General features: G+C 42.0%; 1 protein-coding gene across 1 annotated transcript in view; it reads right to left on the bottom strand.

The window, feature by feature from the left end:
• Positions 1-2,247: 2,247 nt before the first annotated feature.
• The window catches only part of LOC149451389 (phospholipid-transporting ATPase IC-like), a 162,168-nt gene continuing 138,863 nt past the window's right edge, over positions 2,248-25,552 (bottom strand). The window contains exons 24-28 of the mRNA XM_089690727.1: positions 24,252-24,335; positions 17,219-17,455; positions 13,430-13,568; positions 10,295-10,422; positions 2,248-4,812 (exon numbers count right to left, since the gene is read on the bottom strand). Coding sequence (XP_089546853.1) covers positions 4,639-4,812; positions 10,295-10,422; positions 13,430-13,568; positions 17,219-17,455; positions 24,252-24,335 — 762 coding nt within the window. The 3' untranslated portion in view covers positions 2,248-4,638. The remainder of the gene's footprint in view (positions 4,813-10,294; positions 10,423-13,429; positions 13,569-17,218; positions 17,456-24,251; positions 24,336-25,552) is intronic.

The raw sequence follows: 25,552 nt of genomic DNA, 5'->3' as shown, positions 1-25,552 counted from the left end.
GTGTTAGAGATATACAGTCAGCCCAAATGCAGCAAAGTTGATTGGACGGCGCTTCACAGTACAGATGGACAATGATCCAAAACACACTGCAAAAGCAACCCAGGAGCTTTTGAAGGAAAAGAAGTGGAATATTCTGCAATGGCCGAGTCAATCACCCGATCTCAACCCAATTAATACTGAATAATAATTGATCATGCATTTCACTTGCTGAAGGCAAAACTAAAGGCAGAAAGATCCACAAACAAAACAACTGAAAAAAGCTGCCGTTATAGCCTGGCAAAGCATCAGAAAGGAGGAAACCTTGTCTTTGGTAATGTCCATGAGTTCCAGACTTAAGGCAATCTATGCCAGTAAAGGATTCTCAACAAAATATTAAAAATGAACATTTTGTCCAATTACATTTGAGCCCCTGAAAATGGAGGGACTGTGTATAAAAATGGTTGCAGTTCTTAAAATTTGTACTTGATATTTATGTTCAACCTCTTGAATAAAAGCTGAAAGTCTGTACTTCAAATTCATTTGGATTGTTTTGTTTTAATTTATTCTGGTGGCATACAGAGCCAAAAGTATGAAAATTGTGCCCGTGTCAAAATATATATGGACCGAACTGTATATGAACTTAACTGTATATGTCACTGCCACTAAGCAAATCAATTCTAACATTATTGTAAGCTGACAATTCTGTACATAGTGTTTACCTACCAGTGATATTGAGAACAGAGTATTTCCTGTAGAGGGCCGACAACAGTCAGCCAGCATTGCTAAATTGAAGATCAGAGAGCCGAACAGATCTACTTTATTATCCTTGCCAGCAGTGATGTCATTACGTTAGTGTCCATCACCACACAAGTGTTGTTTAGAATGAAGCTATTGTTGAATCTCCTCTTCCATCCTCCCCAAAGGCATATTGCAAGATGCCACCGACTAGCTTTCTACACATCACAGAAAGCTTACATAAAATGTAAACTTTCCTATAAACATTCAAGTGCACCTTTGCCTAGACTACAGCCATTAGCCACTTCAGCTGTCGTACCTTTATACCCATTAAGGACCAGAGCAATTTTTATATTTTCACTATGAGCCTGTTTGGTGATAACTGTGGGCTCAATTCACTAAGAGTTAAATACCGCATAAGTATTTGCATTAAAACAACTCCTGTAGTATTTAACTCCGTAATATGCAGTTCTCAAAAAAGCACATTAAATAAGGCCTTAGTTATTTATTTTTATTTTGCCTCATTTAACATGTGTTTTTGCACATTATTTTACCACAGACTGGCTGCTGTGGGAACTGAAATATTTAGCAATGGTATTCCTATCACTGCTAAATGTGTCATCTCAGCTCAAGGCTGCTGGTTGTTAAGGAGCTGGCACCCGCCAATGTCCTAACAACCATGACTTATCTGCTGTGAGCAGGGGATTTATGTGGTGTATACCAAGTGTATTTTATTTTTGCTGTAAACACCACATAAACCAATAGTGAATTGGGATTTTCCGTATCGCATGCAATATTTGGGTAAAATGTATTACATGACCCAAATATTTGCATGAAAAATCCTTTTGTGAATTGAGCCCTTTGTCATTACTTAAGATGGCAAAGTAAAACAAATGTAATTTTAGAGACAATCTGGCAATATTGTCTTGCAAAAATCATTGTTTATGTAGTCTATAGACATAAAAAAGGCTTTAAAAGTGTTTATGTAGTTTCTTAGGGCTGTTTAGGGTTTACTAAGGTAATATTAAAGTGTCACTAAACCAACATAACAAAAACCATTAATAAATGCTGTATTACATGCTGCTCATACTCACTCAGTCACTATGGGATTCTTTTTCTGTACTCTGCAAAAAAACCTGGTTGATCCTGCTGCTCCCTATCTCCACCTTCTGGTCATGTCCCAAATTCAGCTAGAGATTTTGCAGCTGTAGATACAACTCTACACATACTCAGTTTTCAGTGAGTTTGTATACTGAGCATTTCCTCCGTATCACATCCGAGCAGTCGATGTGATTACAGACTCAAACATATGGGCCTGTACATAGCTGTGAATTACAGCCCACTCCCTCTCTCCTCCATGCCTCTGACCTGCGAAATACAATGGGGGTGGGATATTACCTGTAGATTAACGGAGGAGTCACCTCCCTTTTATTCTAAGACACAGGCTGGAAGGTTTTATTTTGAACATCTGATCAGAAGCAGGCTGGAAAAGATCTGGGTCATGTGACAGTTGTATACAGATTAGGAAAAAGGTACTTAGATTTTTTTTTTATTAAAATAATTTCAGAGCCATCATCCACATACAGAAATAGAAGGGATAATGTAAATTAAACAGTGTGTGTTTAGTATCACTTTATAGGAAATTAAAAAAAAAATTACAAACATGTCATACTTACCCGCTTTGTGCAGTGGTTTTGCACAGAGCAGATCCCATCCTCCTCTTCTTGGGTCCCCCACTGGTGCTCCTGACCCCTCCCTCCTGCCTAGTGACCCCAGAGCAAGCAGCTTGCAATGGGGGGCACTCAAGCAGGCTCACTCCTGAGCCACTGCTCTGCTTGTCCATTCACACACTTGGCCCTTGTCTCTCCTTATTGGCTCCCGCTGCTGTCTCAGCCAATGAGGTGAGAGAGATTCCAGAGAGCCGAGGTGCTAGTGCACATCGCTGGATTGCGATGGGGCTCAGGTAAGTATTAGGGGGATGCTGCACACAGAAGGTTTTTTACCTTCATGCATAGAATGCATGCAAGTAAAAAAAACTTGAGCCTTTACAACCACTTTTTTTTACTTTTACTTTACATTTTGCCAGCCATTATGTACTACATAGCAATTCACGGCTGTTATTTTGGGAAGGTAGAGTGAGGGAGAGGAGTTGAATGTAGGAGATATGCTTTAAAAACTTTGAAGTATACTGGGTCCCGGCTCAGATTGCTTACTTTAATCCGACTGGCGGAGATAGATGTGCCCGCGATTGACAGGCTTCTGGTCTAGGGTTTTTGGTCTGCTACGAATGCTATTTCACATTACGGTCCGTAGGGATGCAAGGGTGGCCCTTCTGCACTGCCCGATTTTGGGTCTGTCTAGATCTCAGCAGAAATTGGCATTCTACCTATTTATTTCGGCCAAACATGCCATAGCTCAAGCTTGGAGAACCCATTCGGTTGTCTTCCAAGGGGTGAAGACCCGGATGATATGTTGATCAATGAACAGATGTCTAGCATTCTTCATGATTCTCATCCGAGATTCCTTAAGGTTTGGGAACCTTGGATAAAATATTCCTTGCCATCTCTGCCCCATACTAGTTATGGCCTCTTGTAGTTGCTGCCTGTGCTAGCCCTGGATCCGTGATTCTCCTAGTCTCCCTTTCCTCTGTTTTCTTTCTGATTCCTTTTTTTTTTTCCCCCTTTCTTCTAATCCTTTCTTCTTTCCGCTTCTCTTTACGGTATTATGTTGGACTACTGCTGGTAATATTTGTTTCGGCTTTTCGCCGTCCTTCCTTGCTGTCATTGGACATTTTGTTATTTGGCTAATACAAGTCAGCAGGATGTATCTGTTCTGTGTTATTGTTATGCTCGGCCCCTGCGTGGGCGTATATTGAGCTTGTTATGTTCCTAAATCTTTCTTAATAAAAATATTGAAACAGAAAAACTTTGAAGTATTTTGGGTTATATCTAAAAGTACCCCATCATAATGTATTTACATAATCTTTACATGCAATAAAAAAAACTTTAAAACAGCGCTTGCTGATCTCACTAGCAGCTTGTACTGTGAAGAAATTAATTCTTAAAGATCACAACAAAGAATCTAAAGCTGATTTTCAAAAGGTTTTCTAGCATCTTAGAAAGACTCACTGTGGCTAGACGATTGCCAAGATTCTGATGCAAGAAAAGGTAATACAAAAAGAGCTACAATTTCTGTGCCTGTGTTGTGAACTTAAAATTGTATGTCTCTGTATTGCCTGTAGCTACACAGATTAACTAGGGCTTGTTTTTTTTTACCATTTGTTCAGAACACTGACATATTATGTGCATTTTTTGGGCATAGGTTCACTTTAAGTCTGGGTGACAGCATATGCCTCCTACCAAAGATGTGACCCAGTCACCAACATTTCTTAGAAATCAAAGACACAGTAAACTGATAATCAAAAATAAAACAATACACATTTGCAAATGACAGCTGTAGAAAAAAGTTATCTAAACAAAACTAATCATTGTAGAAACCGGAGTTGTTTGTGTCGCTTAAAGTGTAACTATAGCCAAAGCATTTTCCTTTGTTTTGGATAGTGGGGAAGGGTTAGAACCCCCGCAGGCATTAAGTCCTATCCCAGGCTCCAATGTAGAGGTTTCCTCTCACTTCTTGTTTTGAGGGACAACATTTTACCAGACAGGAAGTAAGGAAAAATCTGCAACAAGCAAACATACAACAATAGAAAAAAGCTGAGCCTTCCATCTAGTTAGTTTTAAACAAGCATATTTGTTTTGTCTGTGTTGCTTTTGGAGTATGTTCTTTACTTCCTGCCTGGTGTAAAAGATGTCCCCAGTATAGCAGTAAAAGCTCTCAGAGCTTCAGATCCTTCCCACCAAGAAAAATATTTCCCTTTTCTAATGACTAGCACAATGTTTCATGTAAATTCATTTAATACAGATGTCACTCATTCTTCATAAACTCCTTAGCTTTTTTATTGATGTCACTCTGTTTTCTTTGACTGGTGACAAGCCTGTCATATCCTTCACTATGGGAGAAAGCATAGCTGGACCGTCTTCTGGAATGGTTCCTTTTGAAAGCAGAGCTCAGTTCTACGTTATTTAATGTTGGGGTTACCTGGAAAGATTTATTAAAGAGGTTTATATATATAAAAAAAGGCAATTTTTTTTAAATTAACACACATATGTCTATATGTATCTAGTGGTTTTGTACAGACCAGCCCAGATGCTCCTCTTCTCAAGTCCCCCGCCAGCGCTCCTGGCCCCTCCCTCCTGCCAGGTGCCCCCACAGCAAGCAGCTTGCTATGGGGGCACCTGCTGCTCCATGTATCCATTCAAACATGGAGCCATGGCTTAGCCCAGCCCCCTCTCGTCATTGGCTCACTGGTTGTGATTGAGAGCAGTTGGACCCAATGGCTCTGCTTCTCTCATCCAATGAGGAGAGTGAGTCCCGGGATAACCGAAACTCCAGTGCACATCACTGGATTGAGAGGAGGCTTAGGTGAGTATTAGGGGGGGCTGCTGCACACAGGTTTTTTACCTTCATGCAAAGAATGCATAAAGGTAAAAAACCTTGAGTCTTTAGAACCACTTTAATAGTTATTTGCACTGTAAAGCTGACCATAGATGAATCTAAAGTTGGTTGGTTTAGCAGAAGCCAGCCAAATTTCGATCTGTGTGTGGTCATCCCTGTTTGACAGAAGTTAGATCAACTTCTGTCAAATGGACAAACTGAAAAATGTCTGTAGATCAGTGACTGCAGCTGCTGATTAGTGTATTCTGTTCTGGACAGGAGGATTCCTCCATACACCTCATTTGTGTGGATGGAGGAATCTGTTGGGTTTTTATTTTTTGTTCAGCCCACTGACTAAATGGAAAAAAAATCATCTATAGATAGCTTTAGTTTAGACAAAATATAAATGACCCATACAGTTGCTGCTACTGTAACATACAGTTATTTGTCCACTGCTCTCACTGTGCACTTTTGTATAAAAACGTGTCTAAGGGTCCTTTCACACAGGCATTCCGTTTTTTTTTCATCAGTTCAGTCACGTTTTTTCAAAGAAAAAACGGGTGAGTTTACAGCAGTTTTTTAATCAGTTTACATCCATTTTTCAACTGTTTACATCCTTTTTTTCATCCGTACCTAGTCATCAGCTGTCAGCGGGGTTCCCCACTGACAGTTGTATATAAGAAAAAAAAAAAATTGCCAGCAATTAAAAAATCATTTAAAAAATGGCGTCTGGTCCCCCTCTCCATCAATACTAAGCCCTTTGGTTCTGGTTTGGATTTTGAGGGGAATCCCCACACCACAATAAAAAATAAAAATGGTGTGGGGTCCCCCCCAAAATCCATACCAGACCCTTATCTGAGCATGCAGCCTGGCAGGTCAGGAAGGGGGGGGGGGCGAGCGAGTGCCCCCCCTCCTGAACCATACCAGGTCACATGCCCTCAACATGGGGCGGTGGATTTGGCCCCCCCCCCAAAGCACCTTGTCCCCATGTTGATGGGGACAAGGGCCTCTTCCCCACAACCCCGTGCTGTGGTGGAGGGGGTCTGCGGCCGCAGGGACTTATCAGAATCTGGAAGCCCCCTTTTGCAAGGGGGTCCCCAGATCCCGGCGCCCCCCCTATGTGAATGAGTATGGGGTACATGGTACAACTACTCATACACAAAAAAAGTGTAGTGTGAAAAAAGACAGGAGTCATTCTTTTATTTTTATTTTATTAATAAAAGACTGTCCTCTGAAATAGATCCAATGTCAATCACGCTGCCCGCCACCGCCCAAAAAGACAACAAAAAAGGCTCCACTCCCGACACTGGCTCCTGCTGTCTGACTGCTCCTCTGGTTTGACAGTTCTTAAATATGCAAGGGGTGGGGCAATCATGTATGTGCCCCCAGCCCCTTATGACATCAATGTCCCAGTATGATGATGTCACAAGGGTGATGTCACTGGGTGGCCCTGCCCCTTACATATTTAAGAACTGTCAAACCAGTGGAACAGTCAGACGGCGGGAGCCAGCATCGGAAGCGGAGCCTTTCTTTTTTTTTTTTTTTCAGGACTGCGGCAGCGGCCATCATGATTGACGTTGGATCTATTTCGGGGGACACTCTTATTTTCCTTCTTTTAATAAGGGACTTGTCAAAGACTGTCTCCTGTCTTTTTTCACACTACACTTTTTTTTGTGAATGAGTAGTGGTACCATGTACCCCATACTCATTCACATGGCAGGGGCCAGGAACTGGGGGCCTTGCTAAAGGGGGCTTCCAGATTCTGATACACAGCCCAGGTTGTGGGGAAGAGGCCCTTGTCCCCATCAACATGGGGACAAGGTGCTTTGGGGGGCGGGGGGGGGAGAGTCCCTCCCACCCCAAAGCACCGCCCCATGTTGAGGGCATGTGGCCTGGTATGGTCCAGGAGGGGGGGCGCTCGCTCATTCCCCCCCCTTTCCTGACCTGCTGGGCTGCATACAATCCGTCGACATCCGTTTTTCATCCGTTCTGAGTGTTTTTGCAGAAGAAAAATAGGGTTTTCGTCTGTTCAAAAAAACAGATGTTAACGGATGCAGACATTAACGAATGTAAAAAGATGTTCATCGGTTTACACCCACAAGTCCATAGAAATACATGAGGGGTCCATTTTTCATATGGACAGATGAAAAACAGACATATAGAACGCCCGTGTGAAAGGGGCTTTAGAATCAAGAAAACAGAGCCCAAACATGGAACACTTTCAGCTCAGACTATATTTTTTCTGGGAATATACTAAGTCATGGCACTGTGAATTCACTATAAATGCTGGCAACAAAAAATAAGAAACATCCAAACCAGATATATGGCCATATAAATACACATATTACAAAGATCCTTTCCACTAAAGCATTGGTTTGTTATGTTCTTGTGGCACGGCCTGTTCCACAAGCTAGCAGAGGCTCGAGAAGCAAGATGCAATACTAATCCGACGAGAAAACAGTTTGTATCATACCCACTCATTGTCAGTGGTACACAGTATAAGCACTCATATATATTGTTTTTATTTTTTAGATTAGTTCTTTTATCATATGCAAGACAAATCAATAAGGTAACACAAGATGGCTTCTCATCTTCAGGGTATATGTAGTATAGTGGCAGAGAACCCTGGGGAATAAGGGAAAAAGGGAAAGGCGAGAGGGGAGACACACATAGATTTCCCACTGTTGCCAGCGAAATATTTTCAAATTTGCATTTCTTAATCATCTTTAAGGAAAAATTAGTGTTCAGGTTCAATGGTTCATTCAAAAGACTGAACAGGAAAAGCTGCTCCCACTCCCAGCATACCTGTTTTTTGCTAATGTCCTTAAAAGATTGAATGTCTTCTCTCTGCTCTAAGAGAAGCAAACCATTTATTTTCCCTTTTTTTTAATAAACTGCATGTTTTCTACAAGCAAGAGGTTTCAGTTGCAGCAGAGTTCATGGAGCTCATTTTGCAGATTTCAGAATTGGAAGATTCTCTGCAGAATTTGCTTTGGGCACTGAACTTGTTACAGTCAGGTCCATAAATATTGGGACATTGACACAATTCTAACATTTTTGGCTCTTTACACCACCGCAATGGATTTGAAATGAAACGAACAAGATGTGCTTTAACTGCAGACTGTTAGCTTTAATTTGAGGGTATTTACATGCAAATCAGGTGAACGGTGTAGGAATTACAACAGTTTGCATATGTGCCTCCCACTTGTTAAGGGACCAAAAGTAATGGTACAATTGTCTTCTCAGCTGTTCCATGGCCAGGTGTGTGTTATTCCCTCATTATCCCAATTACAATGAGCAGATAAAAGGTCCAGAGTTCATTTCAAATGTGCTATTTGCATCTGGAATCTGTTGCTGTCAACTCTCAAGATGAGATCCAAAGAGCTGTCACTATCAGTGAAGCAAGCCATCATTAGGATGAAAAAACAAAACAAACCCATCAGAGAGATAGCAAAAACATTAGACGTGGCCAAAACAACTGTTTGGAACATTCTTAAAAAGAAGGAATGCACCGGTGAGCTCAGCAATACCAAAAGACCCGGAAGACCACGGAAAACAACTGTGGTGGATGACCGAAGAATTCTTTCCCTGGTGAAGAAAACACCCTTCACAACAGTTGGCCAGATCAAGAACACTCTCCAGGAGGTAGGTGTATGTGTGTCAAAGTCAAAAATCAAGAGAAGACTTCCCCAGAGTGAATACAGAGGGTTCACCACAAGATGTAAACCATTGGTGAGCCTCAAAAACAGGAAGGCCAGATTACAGTTTGCCAAACGACATCTAAAAAAGCCTTCACAGTTCTGGAACAACATCCTATGGACAGATGAGACCAAGATCAACTTGTACCAGACTGATAGGAAGAGAAGAGTATGGAGAAGGAAAGGAACTGCTCATGATCCTAAGCATACCACCTCATCAGTGAAGCATGGTGGTGGTAGTGTCATGGCGTGGGCATGTATGGCTGCCAATGGAACTGGTTCTCTTTTATTTATTGATGATGAGACAGCTGACAAAAGCAGCAGGATGAATTCTGAAGTGTTTCGGGCAATATTATCTGCTCATATTCAGCCAAATGCTTCAGAACTCATTGGACGCCGCTTCACAGTGCAGATGGACAATGACCCAAAGCATACTGCAATAGCAACCAAAGAGTTTTTGTAAGGGAAAGAAGTGGAATGTTATGCAATGGCCAAGTCAATCACCTGACCTGAATCCGATTGAGCATGCATTTCACTTGCTGAAGACAAAACTGAAGGGAAAATGCCACAAGAACAAGCAGGAACTGAAGACAGTTGCAGTAGAGGCCTGGCAGAGCATCACCAGGGATGAAACCCAGCATCTGGTGATATCTATGCATTCCAGACTTCAAGTTGTAATTGACTGCAAAGGATTTGCAACCAAGTATTAAAAAGTGAAAGTTTATGATTATTATTCTGTCCCATTACTTTTCGTCCCTTAACAAGTGGGAGGCACATATGCAAACTGTTGTAATTCCTATACCGTTCACCTGATTTGGATGTAAATAGTTAAAGCACATCTTGTTCGTTTCATTTCAAATCCATTGTGGTGGTGTATAGAGCCAAAGATGTTAGAATTGTGTTGATGTCCCAATATTTATGGACCTGACTGTATGTGCTCTCATAGACTGGCTGCCTTGGTGTAATGTGTGAGTTAGTAGTAGTGTGCTTTATCAGTCCAAAGTTGTGGTGCACCTGTCTAGGGGAACCTTGACCCTAGGGAATTCTTAGGGAGTATGCCCACTGGGATGGCGAAGGCTGTTTAGATGGGGCAAAGGACAGATCAGGGACAATCAAGCAAAAGGGATAGCTGAAGCTGGAAGCCAGGAAATGACAGGAACTTTATATGACTTATTGCAGCTTATAGTGCACACTGTGAGAAGTTCTATGCACAGTGTAATCAGAGTAAACATTTTCAATGCAGGTGAAGAGCCTACACAATTGTGGAAGACTGAAGCTAAGGCTTGAACTTTAAGCCACCAACTTTGATAAAAGATCAGTTTTTCAAGTAGGCTACCTTTTATTTAATTATACAATGAAACATAACTGTGTATGCTGGCTTGACTTACCAAATGGCTCCTATTATGGACTAGTCTATTCCATATGCGACAGAAGAGAGAAGGAATGATGCTTATAAATACACCCAACAGCAAGATAAGCCACATATATACGCTGCTGATGGAATTTACCATTGCACCTAAAAACATAATCAGAAACATTTCACTTGAAATGACATACAATTTTTGAGAACACTTTCTGTAGGTCCAGAATCCTGGTAGGTCAATAGTTACACTAGAGTTTTGTTATGCACCACTGGACCAAGTAAAAATTCTCTGTCATTCCATTGATTATAACATACTGTACTGTATATACCATTGTATATACAATATGTCATAATCAATGGGATGACAGAGGATTTGCATTATCTTCTTACTATGTTTTTAATCTAGTTGTATGAGCCCTGCCTTCTATCCATTGGGAAATGCAGGAGTTTTAAATTATTTAGAACTGTCTAAATAATTTAAAACTCCTGCATTTCCAAATAGATGGTAGGCAGGGCTCATACTACTGGATTAAAAACATAATAAGAAGATAATCACGGCTAAGTGTCTTGATGTTTGGGGTGTTTTAAAGTTCAATCCACAAAACTGACCTTTTTAGTTAAGGACTTGGGTGAGTACAGTTGTCTTTTGGATTCTTATATCTGTAGGGAACTTTAGCAGTAAGATCTTCCAGCCATACTTTCTGACTCTGTTCTCACCAACCAATGAGTATTGGGTTTTCACACCCACATCGGTGTGATTCCATTTCTCCTGCTGTATTCTTTATAATATAAAAATTTAACAGGTAGTGTAGGGTTCCCTTGCAAAAATACACTATATTGCCAAAAGTATTGGGACGCCTGCCTTTACACGCACATGAACTTTAATGGCACCCCAGTCTTAGTCCATAGGGTTCAATATTAAGTTGACCCACCCTTTGCAGCTATAACAGCTTCAACTCTTCTGGGAAGACTGTCCACGAGGTTTAGGAGTGTGTCTATGGGAATGTATTTCCATTCTTCCAGAAGCACATTTGTGAGGTCAGGCACTGATGTCAGATGAGAAGGCCTGGCTCGCAATCTCTACTCTAATTCATCCCAAAGGTGTTCTGTCGCGTTAACATCAGGACTCTGTGAAGGCCAGTCGAGTTCCTCCATCCCAAACTCGCTCATCCATGTCTTTATGGACCTTGCTTTGTGCACTGGTGCACAGTCATGTTGGAACAGGAAGGGGCCATCCCCAAACTGTACCCACAAAAAAGGGAGCATGAAATTGTTCAAAATGTCTTGGTATGCTGACGCCTTAAGAGTTCCCTTCACTGGAACTAAGGGGCCAAGCCCAACCCCTGAAAAACAACCCCACACCATAATCCCCCCTCCACCAAACTTTACACTTGGCACAATCCAGTCAGGCAAGTACTGTTCTCCTGGCAACCACCAAACCTAGACACGTCCATCAGATTTCCAGCCAGAGAAGCGCGATTCGTCACTCCAGAGAACGCGTCTCCACTGCTCTAGAGTACAGTGGCACCGTGCTTTACACCACTGCATCCAAAGTTTTGCATTGCACTTGGTGATGTAAGTGCTTGGATGCAGCTGCTTGGCCAAGGAAACCGATTCCATGAAGCTCTCTATGCACTGTTGTGCTAATCTGAAGGCCACATGAAGTTTGGAGATATTTAGCTATTGACTCTGCAGACAGTTGGTGACTTCTGCACACTGAGCACTTCAGCATGTGCTGACCGCACTCAGCCATGAAGTGGTAAGCCACGTAAAATGACAGAGTTGCTGCTGTTCCCAGTTGCTTCCACTTTGTTATAATACCACTAACAGTTGACTGTGGTATATTTAGTAGCAAGTAAATTTCACGGTTGGACTTATTGCACAGGTGGCAACCTATCACGGTACCACGTTTGACTTCACTGAGCTCCTGAGAGTGACTCATTCTTTCACAAATGTTTGTAGAAGCAGTCTGCATGCCTAGGTGCTTGATTTTATACACCTGTGCCCATGGAGGTGATTGGAACACCTCAATCCAATGATTTGGAGGGTGTCCCAATACTTTTGGCAATATAGTGTATGTATTCTCCATATAAGCAAGGAGCAGATATCATGCCCGCCTATCCTATGAGAAAGTCATGCTGTTTGTGATGAAACGCTTCAGGAGTGTGGTTACATGATGTCAGTATGCCAGAAGCACGAGGTCGGCCATTTTACTTTCTGTACTTCGGATGGATGTTTTTTCCTTAAGGGGGCAACTTGTATTTTTATGAAACAGGTGATGATTCTTATGTACGGGATTAGTGCACTATGTTTGTGAGTATGTTTTATTATAAATACGAATAAATGTATTCCTCTGGGGTTACTACACTATGAGAGATCTTTATTCTTTCCCCTACCATATTGGTTTTCATGTGACCCATTGAGCTACTGACATGAGATTGTGAAGAGAGAACGATTACTACCCACCATATTGGGAAGGCTGATTTTGACCTAACTTAAAAGTGGAGGTAAAGAGAAGCATTGACAGGTGGTGGCACATGGTGGTATTGCAGCACGTGGATACTGGAAGCACTTTTTTTACTATACAAGTGTGGACATTGCACTGTGAACACAAATCTGGAGCGCAGGAAGATACTCTTTGCAGTTTTAGAAGGACTTTATTATGAACTCATTTGTATTGTGCACATTTGGATATTTTATTTATCCCTGAATCACCAGGTAATATTTATTTATCTATATACACATATTTGATGTGTTAGTATACACTTTTAGGTAACACTTGGTTGCGCAGCACTTTTTTAGGGGGGGGGATCAGTGCTTTTTAATGTGGAAACACATGACAGGCACTTGCAGCAACAATTTATTCAGGTTTTGACTATAGATTCACTGTTTTGGTGGTTTTATCTTTTGCATATATATTTTTTTGGCACGCACATTGATTATTGTACAAAAGAGTCACCTTACTGACTTTTATAGGGAAATCAATAGTCCCACACCTCATAGCAGCTACATGGACTGTTATGATTGTAGAAACATATTTGATACCATTTGTTCAATTACACTAAGGACGCATCTTATATTTTTTAAAAAGCAAAAGGCAGGAGAAAATGGTGCTCACTTTAACATAATAAAACCAAAAAGACCATAATAAGTGTTTTACCCAGATAGTTGAAATATTGCATGCTGGTTAGATATGCAGATGGAAGAGTGGTTACATAGGATATCACAAAGTAGCTTACAAGCGATATACCAAAAGTGAAGAAAGCAAACACAGACCATGACGCAATTGCCAAGACAGCCTGTTGGAAGAAATAAAAATGTTACAGGAAGACGGAATAATTCTGAACATATTTTCAATAACAGTAGGGTCTCATGAACACGGAGCATTAAAAGCACTACTTACAGGGGTGTCTGGCTTTTCTTCTTTTTGCCTTTAAATGCCCTCCATGTTAGCCTATGTGTCCATACACACATTTAGAAGCATGTAGAGGCAGAAGGAAAGCCCACTATTCTGGCCAATGAAATGAATGAACGCCAAGCGCTTGACACAGCTAAATGCACCCAGGCGTGTTTACACGCACCAAGCATTTTTTCTGCCAAAACACTGCTGCCATGAGGAAGAGCATTGAGGGGGGGCTGGGAAAACACCCTGTGTGCATGGGGCTTAAAGTGTTACTAAACCCAGGACCCTGCATTCACTTTATCTGGTCTCCTACAGTACACAGAACATGGAAATGCAATTATTTTAGTAAATATAAACTGCTAAATACCTTTTCATCAGCAGTTAAAGCAGTCTTATGACTTCTATCAGTGTTCAGAAGAGCAGAAGAGTTAAGAGTTTTCTCTAGGAGGATGTAGAACCCCTGACCTCCGTCTGGGCAGTGCTGATTAGCCCTGTGCTGATCACGTGCACTTTCCCAAGAAAAAAAAAACCTCTTTAGCTATACACACTAAACTGAGCATGTGCAGTGTCTCCACACGATATTTCTTATTAGGAGATAAAAGGGAGACACTGGAAAAATTATAGAATCAGAGAAGACAGGGTCATACAACATTTTCACACAATGCAGAGGGTTAACCTCTTAGGTTCCACAGTGAGTATAACAAGCATGCGTTACTGCATATACAGACTGATTTTACGGTTGTGTGTTTAGTAACACTTTAAGGTAAATAGTATCATTCTTTTCCATACAATACATGTAATAACAAGAGTGTAATAAGCATACCACCATTGAGCTCATGAAACTTCACGGCACTGTAAACCAAAACCACTTTCTGCCACCTGAATTCTGTCAAAGCCAACATTTACTGATGACAAGTGTAGTACATACAGCCATACTTATATGTTCTTGACCCAGAGGAGCTTACAACAACTTGCTTACCTACGCTTACCTTAATTATCTCTGTGAAAGTAGAATCCAGAATACAGGTTTAGTACTTCCATAAATCAAGCCTCATGCACACAGGAAGTTTTTTAAACTCTCCTAGAAGCCTTTCCTCCTGGCAGTAGTGTTTTGGCAGCACATGTGACATTGCTAGGTTTCTCTTGCTCTTGTCCTTCAGCTCTGCTGATCCTCTGCCACTCAGTCCTCTCTCTCCAGTGCCCGCTCACCTTCTGCTATAGGGTCCCCTGCTCCACTCTCGTCTGGACCCTGCTCACCTTCCTGCTGCTCCACACTGCACACCAGATGTGAAGTCTGCATCAGATACTCCCAGAATATATACACATGACCCGGAAGTGACTGCTGATGATGTCTTTCTGAGAGCCTGGTGTTGTCTTACAATATCAGAAACACTCTAAAATCTCTTGGAAAGCCTTCCCAGAAGAATGGAGACTGTTTAGCCACAAACCGAAGGTGGGGAGGGGCTAGTGGCAACATGCCTATGATTTGGAATGGGATGTCTAAAAAGCTAATCTAGGTATTATGGTCAGGTGTGCCCAAACCTTTAACTATATAGTATATGAGCTAGAAATACACTGTTCAAAAAAATTAAAGGAACAGTTTGAAAACACCTCCGATCTCAATGGGGAAAAATATCATGCTGGATATCTATACTGATATGGACTGGGTAATATGTTAGGAACATAAGGATGTCCCATCATTTGATGGAAATTAAAATTATCAACCTACAGAGGACTGAATTCAAAGACACCCTGAAAATCAAAGTGAAAAAATGATGTAGAAGGCTAGTCCATTTTTCTGAAATTTCATTGCAGCAACTCAAAATTCTACTCAGTAGTTGTATGGCCCCCACGTGCTTGAATTCATGCCTGACAACGTTGGGGCATGCTCCTAATGATATGACAGATGGTGTCCTGGGGTATTTCCTCCCAGATCTGGACTAGGGCATCACTGAGCTCCTGGACAGTCTGAGGTGCAACCTGGTTGCATCTGATGGACCAAAATATGATATCCCAGGGGTGTTCTATTGGATTTAGGCGAGGCAAGCCTGGGGGGCCATTCAATGGTACCAGTTCCTTCATCCTGGTCAGAGACAATCACACCAGTGGCCTGCTAGAGGTCATTTTGTAGGGCTCTGGCAGTGCTCATCCTGTTCCTCCTTGTACAAAGGAGCAGATACCAGTCCTGCTGATGGGTTAAGGACCTTCTATGGCCCTGTCCAGCTTTCCTAGAGTAACTGCCTGTCTCCTAGGATCTCCTTCATGCTCTCGAGACTGTGCTGGGTGACATGGAAAACCTTCTGGCAATGGCACATATTGATGTGCCATCCTGGAGGAGTTGAACTGCCTGTGCAACCACTGTAGGGTCCAGGTATTGCCTCATGCTACCAGTAGTGACACTGACCCTAGCTAAGTGCAAAACTAATGAAAAACAATCAGAAAAGATGAGTAGGGAAAAAAATGTCAGTGGTCTCCACCCGTAAAACCATTTCTGTTTTGGAGGTTGTCTCATTGTTGCCCATCTAGTGCACCTGTTAATTTCATTAACACCAAAACAACTGAAACTGATTAACAACCCCCTCTGCTACTTAGCTGACCAGATCAATATCCCAGGAGTTTAATTAACTTGATGCTATGAAGTGTTCCTTTCATTTTTTTTGAGCAGTGTATATGTTACATGTAAAAGTAAAACACCAAAATAAAATGTGTCGTGAATACCCATAAACTCGAGAAAAATTAATCACAACACATTTTATTATTGAATTTTATTATTGATGATTTATCCAGTCCCACTTTAAACACTTTATTATTTTGGTGTTTTACTTTTACATGCATTTTTTGGTCTATATATAGTGGCAGCTTCTTCACACAAGTTGCATTTGGCGCGATATAATAGGTGTTGATTATATTATCACATTTATATTATACATTTTTTTCTGGTAAGTGAATATGTTACGTTATTTCTGAAAGCTCAACCTGTTATCCAGCGAAAAAGGAGACAGAATAAACAGACAGAATAGCCTTTTATATAATATATAAAAATATTGCATTTATTTCCAAAATATTATTTTCCTCAGTTTTGAAATTAAAAGTCCATCAGTGGCTCTATTGGCTTTAAATCTGGATTGAAAGGTTCGCTTTTTGGTTTCCCAGTGCTTCCTGGGAAATCTAATTTCTGCAATACCTCCAAAACAAAATGAAGCTAAAGCTGAATATAAGCCTCTCAAACGCTGCAGGCACTGCAAGTGAGCTTTGTCAAAGACTTCTATGGAGGCTTCGGAGATGCTTTAGAGCACCATGAAAGCATCATGGGGTATAATTTTTGAAGAAAAGCAAAAGCAACATGTAAACAGAACTGTAAGGTAACCTTTTAATTTAGTGACGGGCTTTGATTGGCATTCAGAGCACTTTAAAAAGTGTGTACAAAGCCACATTTTGGAGCACATGTAAACAAGCCCTTGGTGTGCGGTGTCTAGAGGGCGCTTACAGCTAAACTCTATATAGTCACCTTCTCCACCACTCCCCATGGATCTAAAGTTTTCTTACCTCAGCCAATGTTGCAAAGAAGTAGATGTTACTCATTGTGTATACAAAAACTTGGTGATCAAATATGCCTCCAGGTCCTGCTGAATCACAGAAAGCAAAATATGGAAGGAAGAACATAACCAATGAAGTGTAGATACCATAAATTATGTTTGCCAAGATCCTAAAACCAAGACACGTGTCCTTCTGGCCAATTATGTACAGACGAGGATGCTGAAGACTTTTCTTACTATCCACATCCTACACACAAAACAAAAAGACAACATTAGTTTGTTTAATGCTAGCAGTGTTTATGCTGGGCATATATTTCAATAACATTTTTGACATAATAGTTGACATAGCTAAATCACTTTATTCCATAAAGCACAAATGTTAATTCAATAGACAGACTTATTGACATAACACTTTGTGAGTGGAGGTATGCAGATGCATAACAACTGCAGATGCATTGTGTTCCCTGATGAATATCCAAAATAATAAAAAGCTATACTACATATTATACTGACTCCTTGGTTCTGGGCACAGAACTCGTTACTAGTGATGATGACATCAAGAGAATAACTGATTTGGCTAATTGCACACAGATCTGCCTGACCTGAGAAACACTCTAGTTAGGAACCCATGCATAGAAAATCATAATTTGAATAGCTAAATCTGCATGCATATATTTAGGCAAATAAAAAAAATTACAGTTTCCATGATTTGCAAATGACTTTGCTCATTATTACTTGCTACTGACAGATTCCCATTTCCTATATCAGATTCTTATAATTCCAGTTCCTCAGCGACAGGTTCAAAACAGAGAGGTGCAGTCTTCTTATACTATAATAAAAAACTGTAACTGCAAAATTTTAGCTTATCGCATTTAAAATGATGACATACATATCTAAATATCCCAGCATGTCTGGGTTCTGGATTTTTTGTTCCTATATAGATAAACTGATATAGGCAGCTACATTTAGAAGGTTTATGCTAAAAATACATCTAATGGTAGGATAATAACTTAAACCGTGAGTAAGAAAAAATACAATAAAACACATATGGTATCTGAAGAAGTTAGGCTGTCAATGTGCACATTGAAAAGCAGCGACAGAAACAGTCACGTTGATAATATCAATGACACGAGTTCGATACCTCCCCAGGCAAGGGGATTTCCTCTCGTTCTCCAGCTAATGGAGAATCCTGACATTACCCCAATTACCCCAATATCTGCACACAGTACCTTGGCATGTCCAGAGAGTTCCAGGGGGCCCTTCCGGGTATTCTCGGCAGGGGCATAATAAGAAACAAGAGTGCCTAGATCAGCACCCAACAAAACATGTGTGGGAATTTCATCCGAGACCCCCTTCTCCCTTATCCATCTTCCCGCACCCCAGTCTAGGAATACCTTTGCACAGGGTATGCTTGAATGGGTCCCCTCAACTCCTGTGAGGGTAAGGAACTTTCCTGGGATGAGGTTCCTTGGCTCGATTACCTCTGGTCGGATCAAGGTGACTTCTGCCCCGGTGTCCCGGAAACCAGTTAGAGACCAGTTGCCCACAGTGACTGGCTGCAAATTGGCGGGGATTACCCGCATCTTCCTGCGGCAAACAGCACGGAAGAAGAGTGGCTGGCCAGATGATGTCATCTGCTTCTGCTCAGGACACTGCGTCCTGAGATGTCCGGCTTTCCCACAGGTGGGACATCTGCGGTTGTCAGGCAGGGATGGCTTGGCCCCAGGGGCTGCAGGTGTGGGCGGAGGGGAATCTTGACTCACCGGCGTAGGAGAGGTTGCTAGGGGCGATATCCCTCCTTTCCAGCCGTTCGGAGGAGCCTTGCGATGGTCAGACACTCGCGTGTGGACAAAGGTATCTGCCAAATCGGCTGCAGCTTTAGTAGATGCTGGCTTTCTCTCCAAGACAAACTGTCTGACGTCGGCCAGGCAGATGTGTAGAAGTTGATCCGATATCATGAGATCTTCCAAAGACTCGTAGGAGTCAGCTTTCAGTCCCTTAGTCCACTGTCGAATGTTGTGCGTAAGTGACTCGCCACATCCGTGTAAGAGTCCCCAGGTTCCTTCTGCATGGACCTGAACCGCTTGCAGTACACTTCCGGGGTCATCTGGTACTTCCGGATGATGGCATCTTTTAAAGCTTCATAATCGTCATCCTGCCCCTCTGGCAGTTCTACAAACGCATCCAGGGCCTTGCCTCGTAGCCCTGGGGTCAGGTACCGAGCCCATTGAGTTAGGGGCACATCTTTTTCCATCACTGGAAACTTGGCTGCGCCCACAGCCAGAGAGGCGTCCCTGTGCTCTAAGGACCCGAGGTTCTGGCTCTGTCGCTGCTGCTGCTGCTGGAGCCTTGTCATCTCCAGCTCGTGCCGACGATCAGCTTCCCTGTGGCGTTCCTCTCTGTCAGCCGCTGCTTGGCGTTCCGCCACCTCTCTGTCAGCCTGGTGTTCCGCACTTTCTCTGTCAGCCTGGCGTTCAAGGAACCGCAGGTATGCCTCAAGATCTGTCTCCATGAGGCATTTCAGGGCTTCCTGCATCTGAGGAGTGTCTCTGCTGGTTACAGGCACTCCGGTGCTGGCCCACTCAGGCGGTGGTGTGACGATACCATTCGGTGATCCTCCAGTGTCAGTCTCTGTATGCCCATCCTGCGAGGCTGTCTCTGAGCCACTGGGAATGTAGGTAGCGGGAACCCTGTCATGCTCAAGTTCCCCTGAGTTCTGATCTGCTCAGCTATCATGCTCCTGTAGATCCCGAATCAAACCTTTTGCGACCGACGTCCATTCCCCGTGAGGCACATTCCGCACTCAAATCAATTTTGCTCATTTTCTTGTATTCTGTGTCACCAGGCATAATTGCAAGCAAATATAGAATGGGAAGCAGAAAAAGGATCTCTCTCTCTCTCTCTCTCTCTCTCTCTCTCTCTCAATAAAATATGCACCGCTTGTTTCTAAGGACTGTTTCCACAAAGGTTACAATCCTTCAGTGCAGAGCCAATTTTTTAACACTCCACTGAAGCTCTTAATGCAACTATCCCACATACGCTGCCAGCCAATATGTCACGATCGCGGCGTCAGACCCCAGCCCTTCTCACCAAACTCGTGACCGAAGGACTAGCCAATCTAAAACTGCAATGTCACGTGCGTAACAATGCCACACCCAGCTGCACCCTGCACAACGATTTTCCAGCTAATTGGATCACAATCGATGTACCGGCAGCCTGCGCAATTGTTACTGGGTCAGGTTAATTACGCAATTAACCCTTCACACTGCCACCACCTCCTTTTTGTACAGAAAAAGAGGAAACTCGGCGATATCAGTTATAACACTATAATGGTTGAGGTAATCGTCTGTATAACATGTTTATACAGAGGATTCAACAAACACAGTAGCGTTCTCTTTAGAGGCAGGAATTCGTAAATTGCAATAAAGAGCTATAGAAACAGTTCAACACTTTCAGAAGGAAAGATTTATTACTAAAAGGTCAAACGGGTGCAATAAAAATATTTACAGAAAAGATGTAACTAAAATATATATATAAATATACAGAGACTAACAGCACAGCAAAGAGATATCAGAGAGAGGTGAAAGGGTTAAGGTACTTGCCAAAGTCCTGGGTTAGTAGATCCAAGTTTCAGAGCGAAAGGGTGCGGGTCTCCCCAGGTGGTACTGATGTTAAAATGGGAGACGTCTTCAACTTAGCTCTCTTAGGCCTGACAACCCATTTTGTAGCTCCCCAGCAGGGGGTGTCTCTGAAGTCAAGGACCAATACCCCATTTAGGGAAGGGTTGTCTGGGCGTAGACCTAAACTAGCCTGCCAGTGACCCACAACCAGATGTCACTGTGGCTGAACAGAGAGGCAGGGGGAGAATGAGGGGGGATGAACATGGAGAACTCTTAACAAAATGGAGGACTGCGTCAGTCTCTGGTGCGCACGTTTGCGACACAAGCCTCATCTAAGCAACCATGTCCTTTAAACAGAGAGAGAGTGCAGCTTGACAGGCTGGCATCCATCATTATCACCCTCCAGCAGAGGGGAATGAAAGACTTTCCCGACTCCAGAGCTAAGCTTGTGACCCATCACACCAAAGCAAGACAGCACAAGCAAATGCACTTATCCCATGCATCTAAAATGTTGAGTTGCAATAGCCTGGAATTAAACTGGATGTAAGGGACTGCCTAGGAGGACGACTTGGCTGCACATTGGCAAATTTTGCTGTCCAGGGCTTTTGGCAAAACTGAGATACATATTTTGCCTTGGAAAGTTGTGTGTAAGAAAAGTAACCCTTACTGGGAAGGAAAGCATATTGCCAGGGCAAAAAGGTGCACCTATTCCTCTTGACCTTGATAAACTTGTCTAGGGTTGTCGCAAACAGACAGTTTCTCTTGAAAGGCATACCTAACAGATGTCTTTTGCATGAATTTTCTATGGCCCACTTTTTTAAGCAAAGGGTTCTCTACATGTGCACAGCATTGAAACTCATCATAGAGATTTGGAAGATTACATTCACCAGGCTATCAACACAAAAGCACAGAGCCACAGGAATGAGTTCCAGCTGATGCAAGACAGAATGATCTGAAAGGGATAAACCCAAAACCCCAGACATATCTGTAGCTCTCACTCCCACAACGGCAGGTTGCATGGCGGGACCTGCCAGAGTGAAAGAGTTTTTGAAATGGACCACTAGTTTTTTATTCATCTGATTCATGAATGCTGGTATATCCACTATTTGGACAGAGAAGGTCTTGTTAAGACAGCTAATGGCAGGATTCACATCCCACTATTTTAAGCACTCTACCACCATAGTGTATTGTGCAAACTGCTTAGGAGGCGTGAAAACCTTATGTGGGTTAGGCCAATTCTCATATAAAAAGGACAGTAGCAAAGAGTGTACGGGGAAAGACTTATTTGACATGGGGGCTTTTTAGAGAGCCTGGACTAGTGTCTCTAGGTATAACTGAATATGGCTATTCTATGCCTAGACATGTGTAGACCTTGTTAGTGAGAATGCCAATGGTGTCTTTAAGATTTAGTCTTATCCCAGTAAACAGACTCCTCAAATACCAACTTAGTAAGACAGGGTACCTGCCCCTGTACCCCCAACTACAGCTTGAAATTCATAAACAAATTTTGCAGAGACGGGTGAGGAAGCCCATTTGCAGTCCCTGCATTCTGAGTCAGCAATCAGTTAAAATTTTTCCCATAACCTCAGCCACTGCAGCTTTAAATTCCTCCCTGGCCAAAACAGAAGCAAGGGGTTAGGGGGAGACTCAGATGAGAGCTTCAGTTTAGGCAAAGGACCAGGATCCAAACTGTCAGTGTAAGGTTTGTTAGGGGTACACTGCAAGCCTCCCCTGTGCTGTAAGTAGACTAAAAGCTGTGAAGCATGGTACTGCTGCTTTTGCAGCTCTGATCTGCCATACTAGGTCTAGATTGAGACCACAAGGGGTACGCACAACTACTCTGGAGCAGGAAGGGTTAACACAAAGTGACTATACTCTGGAGAAAGCAGGAAGCTCAGAACATTCTAAGAATCATGGAACTTGTGGGAGGCATGGAATTGGCTAGAAAGTGGGCAGAATGGATAACCATAAAGAGGGTGAGCACACATCCATATAGCAACCAGTCCAGGAGTAAGCAAAAAAGGTGCTGAAATTAAAAGGCTGTGTCTTGACTGTGATCCAAGTGTTGCAGCCAGTGGGTTGTACAAACCCGTAAGAGAGTCGCAACATACGCACCCTGGCACCCCTTCCTTCCAAATAGGGGTCAAAAGACCCTGACTTATCCCTGTTGGTGCAGTCCCCACCACTTATAGAATATTAGGCAGGGCTTATTTTCCATGAGGCAAACAAGGCATTTGTCTTGGGTGTCATTTTTCGGGAGGCAGCACTGCTGATATCTCTGTGGCCAGTGACTCTCTCTCTCCCTATCTCTCTTTTGTGCCCTATCCTAACAGAATTATTTATATGGAAAAATAAAATATTATGTTCCAATACTCCCTTAGCTCTGTTTGCTCCAATTTAGATATGGGGGGGGGGGGCAGGCATTTAGTGTTGCCTAGGGCAGCACAAAACCAAAATACACCACTGATAATAGGTATCCATAACTTTACCCTTCTGGTGGTCAAACTCCTGCAGGAGACTTCAGTAACTAGGGACTTTTGAAGTGTGAGCCATGGCCCTGACCTGTAAAGTGCTCAGTGACTTCCACCAACATTACACTGATGGTACCAAGGGGGTGGTCACCTATATGCAGTGTCCAGTGCACTAAAGCTCTTACCAGATAATCCCAATTCTTCACTGCTGGGTTTGGTACAGCTTCCAAGGTGACTCTGAAGATGAACCAATCCATAAAGCTACAAAATGAGCCTACAGCTCTCTGCAGCAAATGTAGAAAAATCTTTAAAAAAAAGTTAAAAAATATTTTTGATTTTTATAGTCATTCTAACACACACCTTGTCCACTGTCCCTTTGTACAGTGCCAGGATAAAAGTACAAAATACAGAGTTGAAATTAAGAAAGCAAATATCAATGACAGCTTCTGCTCTCTTGGAACAGACGGAAGACATCAGTCTCCTAAGGACCCTAACAAAGGACTGATTGAACCCAAAAACATTTGCAATTTACCAAGGCCAAGTCCACCTAAATCTACAAGTTCATCTAACGCTACCCTTTCCCCAAATTGACAATGTTGCTGTCCAAAGACGTATCTGTTGCTCCTTCATCCAGTGTGGAGACACCCTAAGACAAAAGTGCATTACTAGCTGGATCACCAAAAAATAACAAACTAATAAAAAATAAAAAATAAATAAACTAATGCAGTCACTGCATCCCGTAACTGATAAACTGCAGTATATTGCATTTATTTTTTTGGAAGTATTTTCTACTTTAAAGCAGGCCAGGAGTGGGAGAGGTTATGCAATACTGTCCTAGCAGCTTTGCTTTGCCATTGTCATCTCCTGAAGGTGGCAGCATAACCCTACATTTCTGAATGTGCCTTGTAATGTACCAGAAAAAAATGATTTTATTTGTCATTCTGCCACTTACCTTGTCCAGCATCCCCATGTAAAGTGCTGGGTAGAAAGTGTAGAATAAAGTGTTGAAAATTAGGAACCAGATATCACTCACAGCCTGTTAAAATAAGAGTGACATACACAGCAAATAAAGCATATAAATATATACTGTAAATTTGCAGTTGACAAATGAGAATGGAGCTGTATGTAGTTAATTTTTATGTTTGTTTTTTCTTTACAATCTAACCAATGTTCTCTTCTGTCTATGCTTCTCTATTTTCATAACAGTAATAATCACTAGACATTATGCCTGAATTTAAAAAAAAAAAAAAAAATCACAACTCACAGGGGTATCCAACCCTGAAATGATTTTGCTAAAAGAATTGCCATGGCAGATCTTTTTGATTTGTGTTTTTTAGATTTTTATCTAGACATTTTTAAGCTTTTGAATGTTCCCTACATGGTATCACACTTATATATGGTATGTTGGTCTTCAGGACCAAGAACCCTTGCTCCAGGAAGTTCTCAATGTGGGGGCTTTGGCACTAAAAAGTTACCTGACCCTTAGGCTACTTCTCACATGAAGCACTCCTTATGCCAATCCTCAACTTTATCTTGCACTGATATACTATAGCAAATGGCAAAATTCAGTTTTTTTGTTTTTTAGAGTGGGGAAGTGCTGAAACCCATGCCAATTTTTTATTTTGTCTGTGTCCTCGTTGTGAAAATTCACTTTCTCTATTTGTCATGGCAACCGCTAATTGGTACTGTAGACAAGGGAAAATCTAAAATGTTACAATTGTCTCTAGAAAGAGAATAGACAAAGTCTTTCAGTGGAGACACATATTTTTGTGGTAATAAAATTGTGCATTTTCCTCTCACATTTTGTCACTGGGACATGGGAAATGTCAAAAGGAACAGTTTTAACAATTGCCCTTTCTACCCAGAGCTAGAATAAAAACATTTTATATTTACAAACACTTTATCACTTAGCCTAAAAAGTGACGTTTAACATTTATGAATGCAGGCATGGGGTTCAACTCAACACATTTTGTAAACCTATAATAAAAGTATATAAATCATTCTCTGAACATCCAGGTTAGCTGCCAATGTCCCTGAGATGAGCAAACAGACCAATGAGGACCTCAGATCCTATGTATTAAATATCCCTTCACAGTATCAAATCAAGTACCCCAAAGGGATACCAACCACCTAGGTGACCCACACATACATAGTGCTAGTATAAGGTTTGGGCTTAATGTGGACCCAATGGTCCTCCAGACTATCAGGGTGCCCAAAATAATGACTAACAGTAACCCTAAAATTTGAATCTTA

This window comes from Staurois parvus, unplaced genomic scaffold, assembly GCF_062004578.1.
Source record: "Staurois parvus isolate SC_StPar_1 unplaced genomic scaffold, SC_StPar_1.0 ptg000541l, whole genome shotgun sequence".
Classification (NCBI taxonomy): domain Eukaryota; kingdom Metazoa; phylum Chordata; class Amphibia; order Anura; family Ranidae; genus Staurois; species Staurois parvus.
This window is presented reverse-complemented; position numbering and strand designations above follow the sequence as displayed.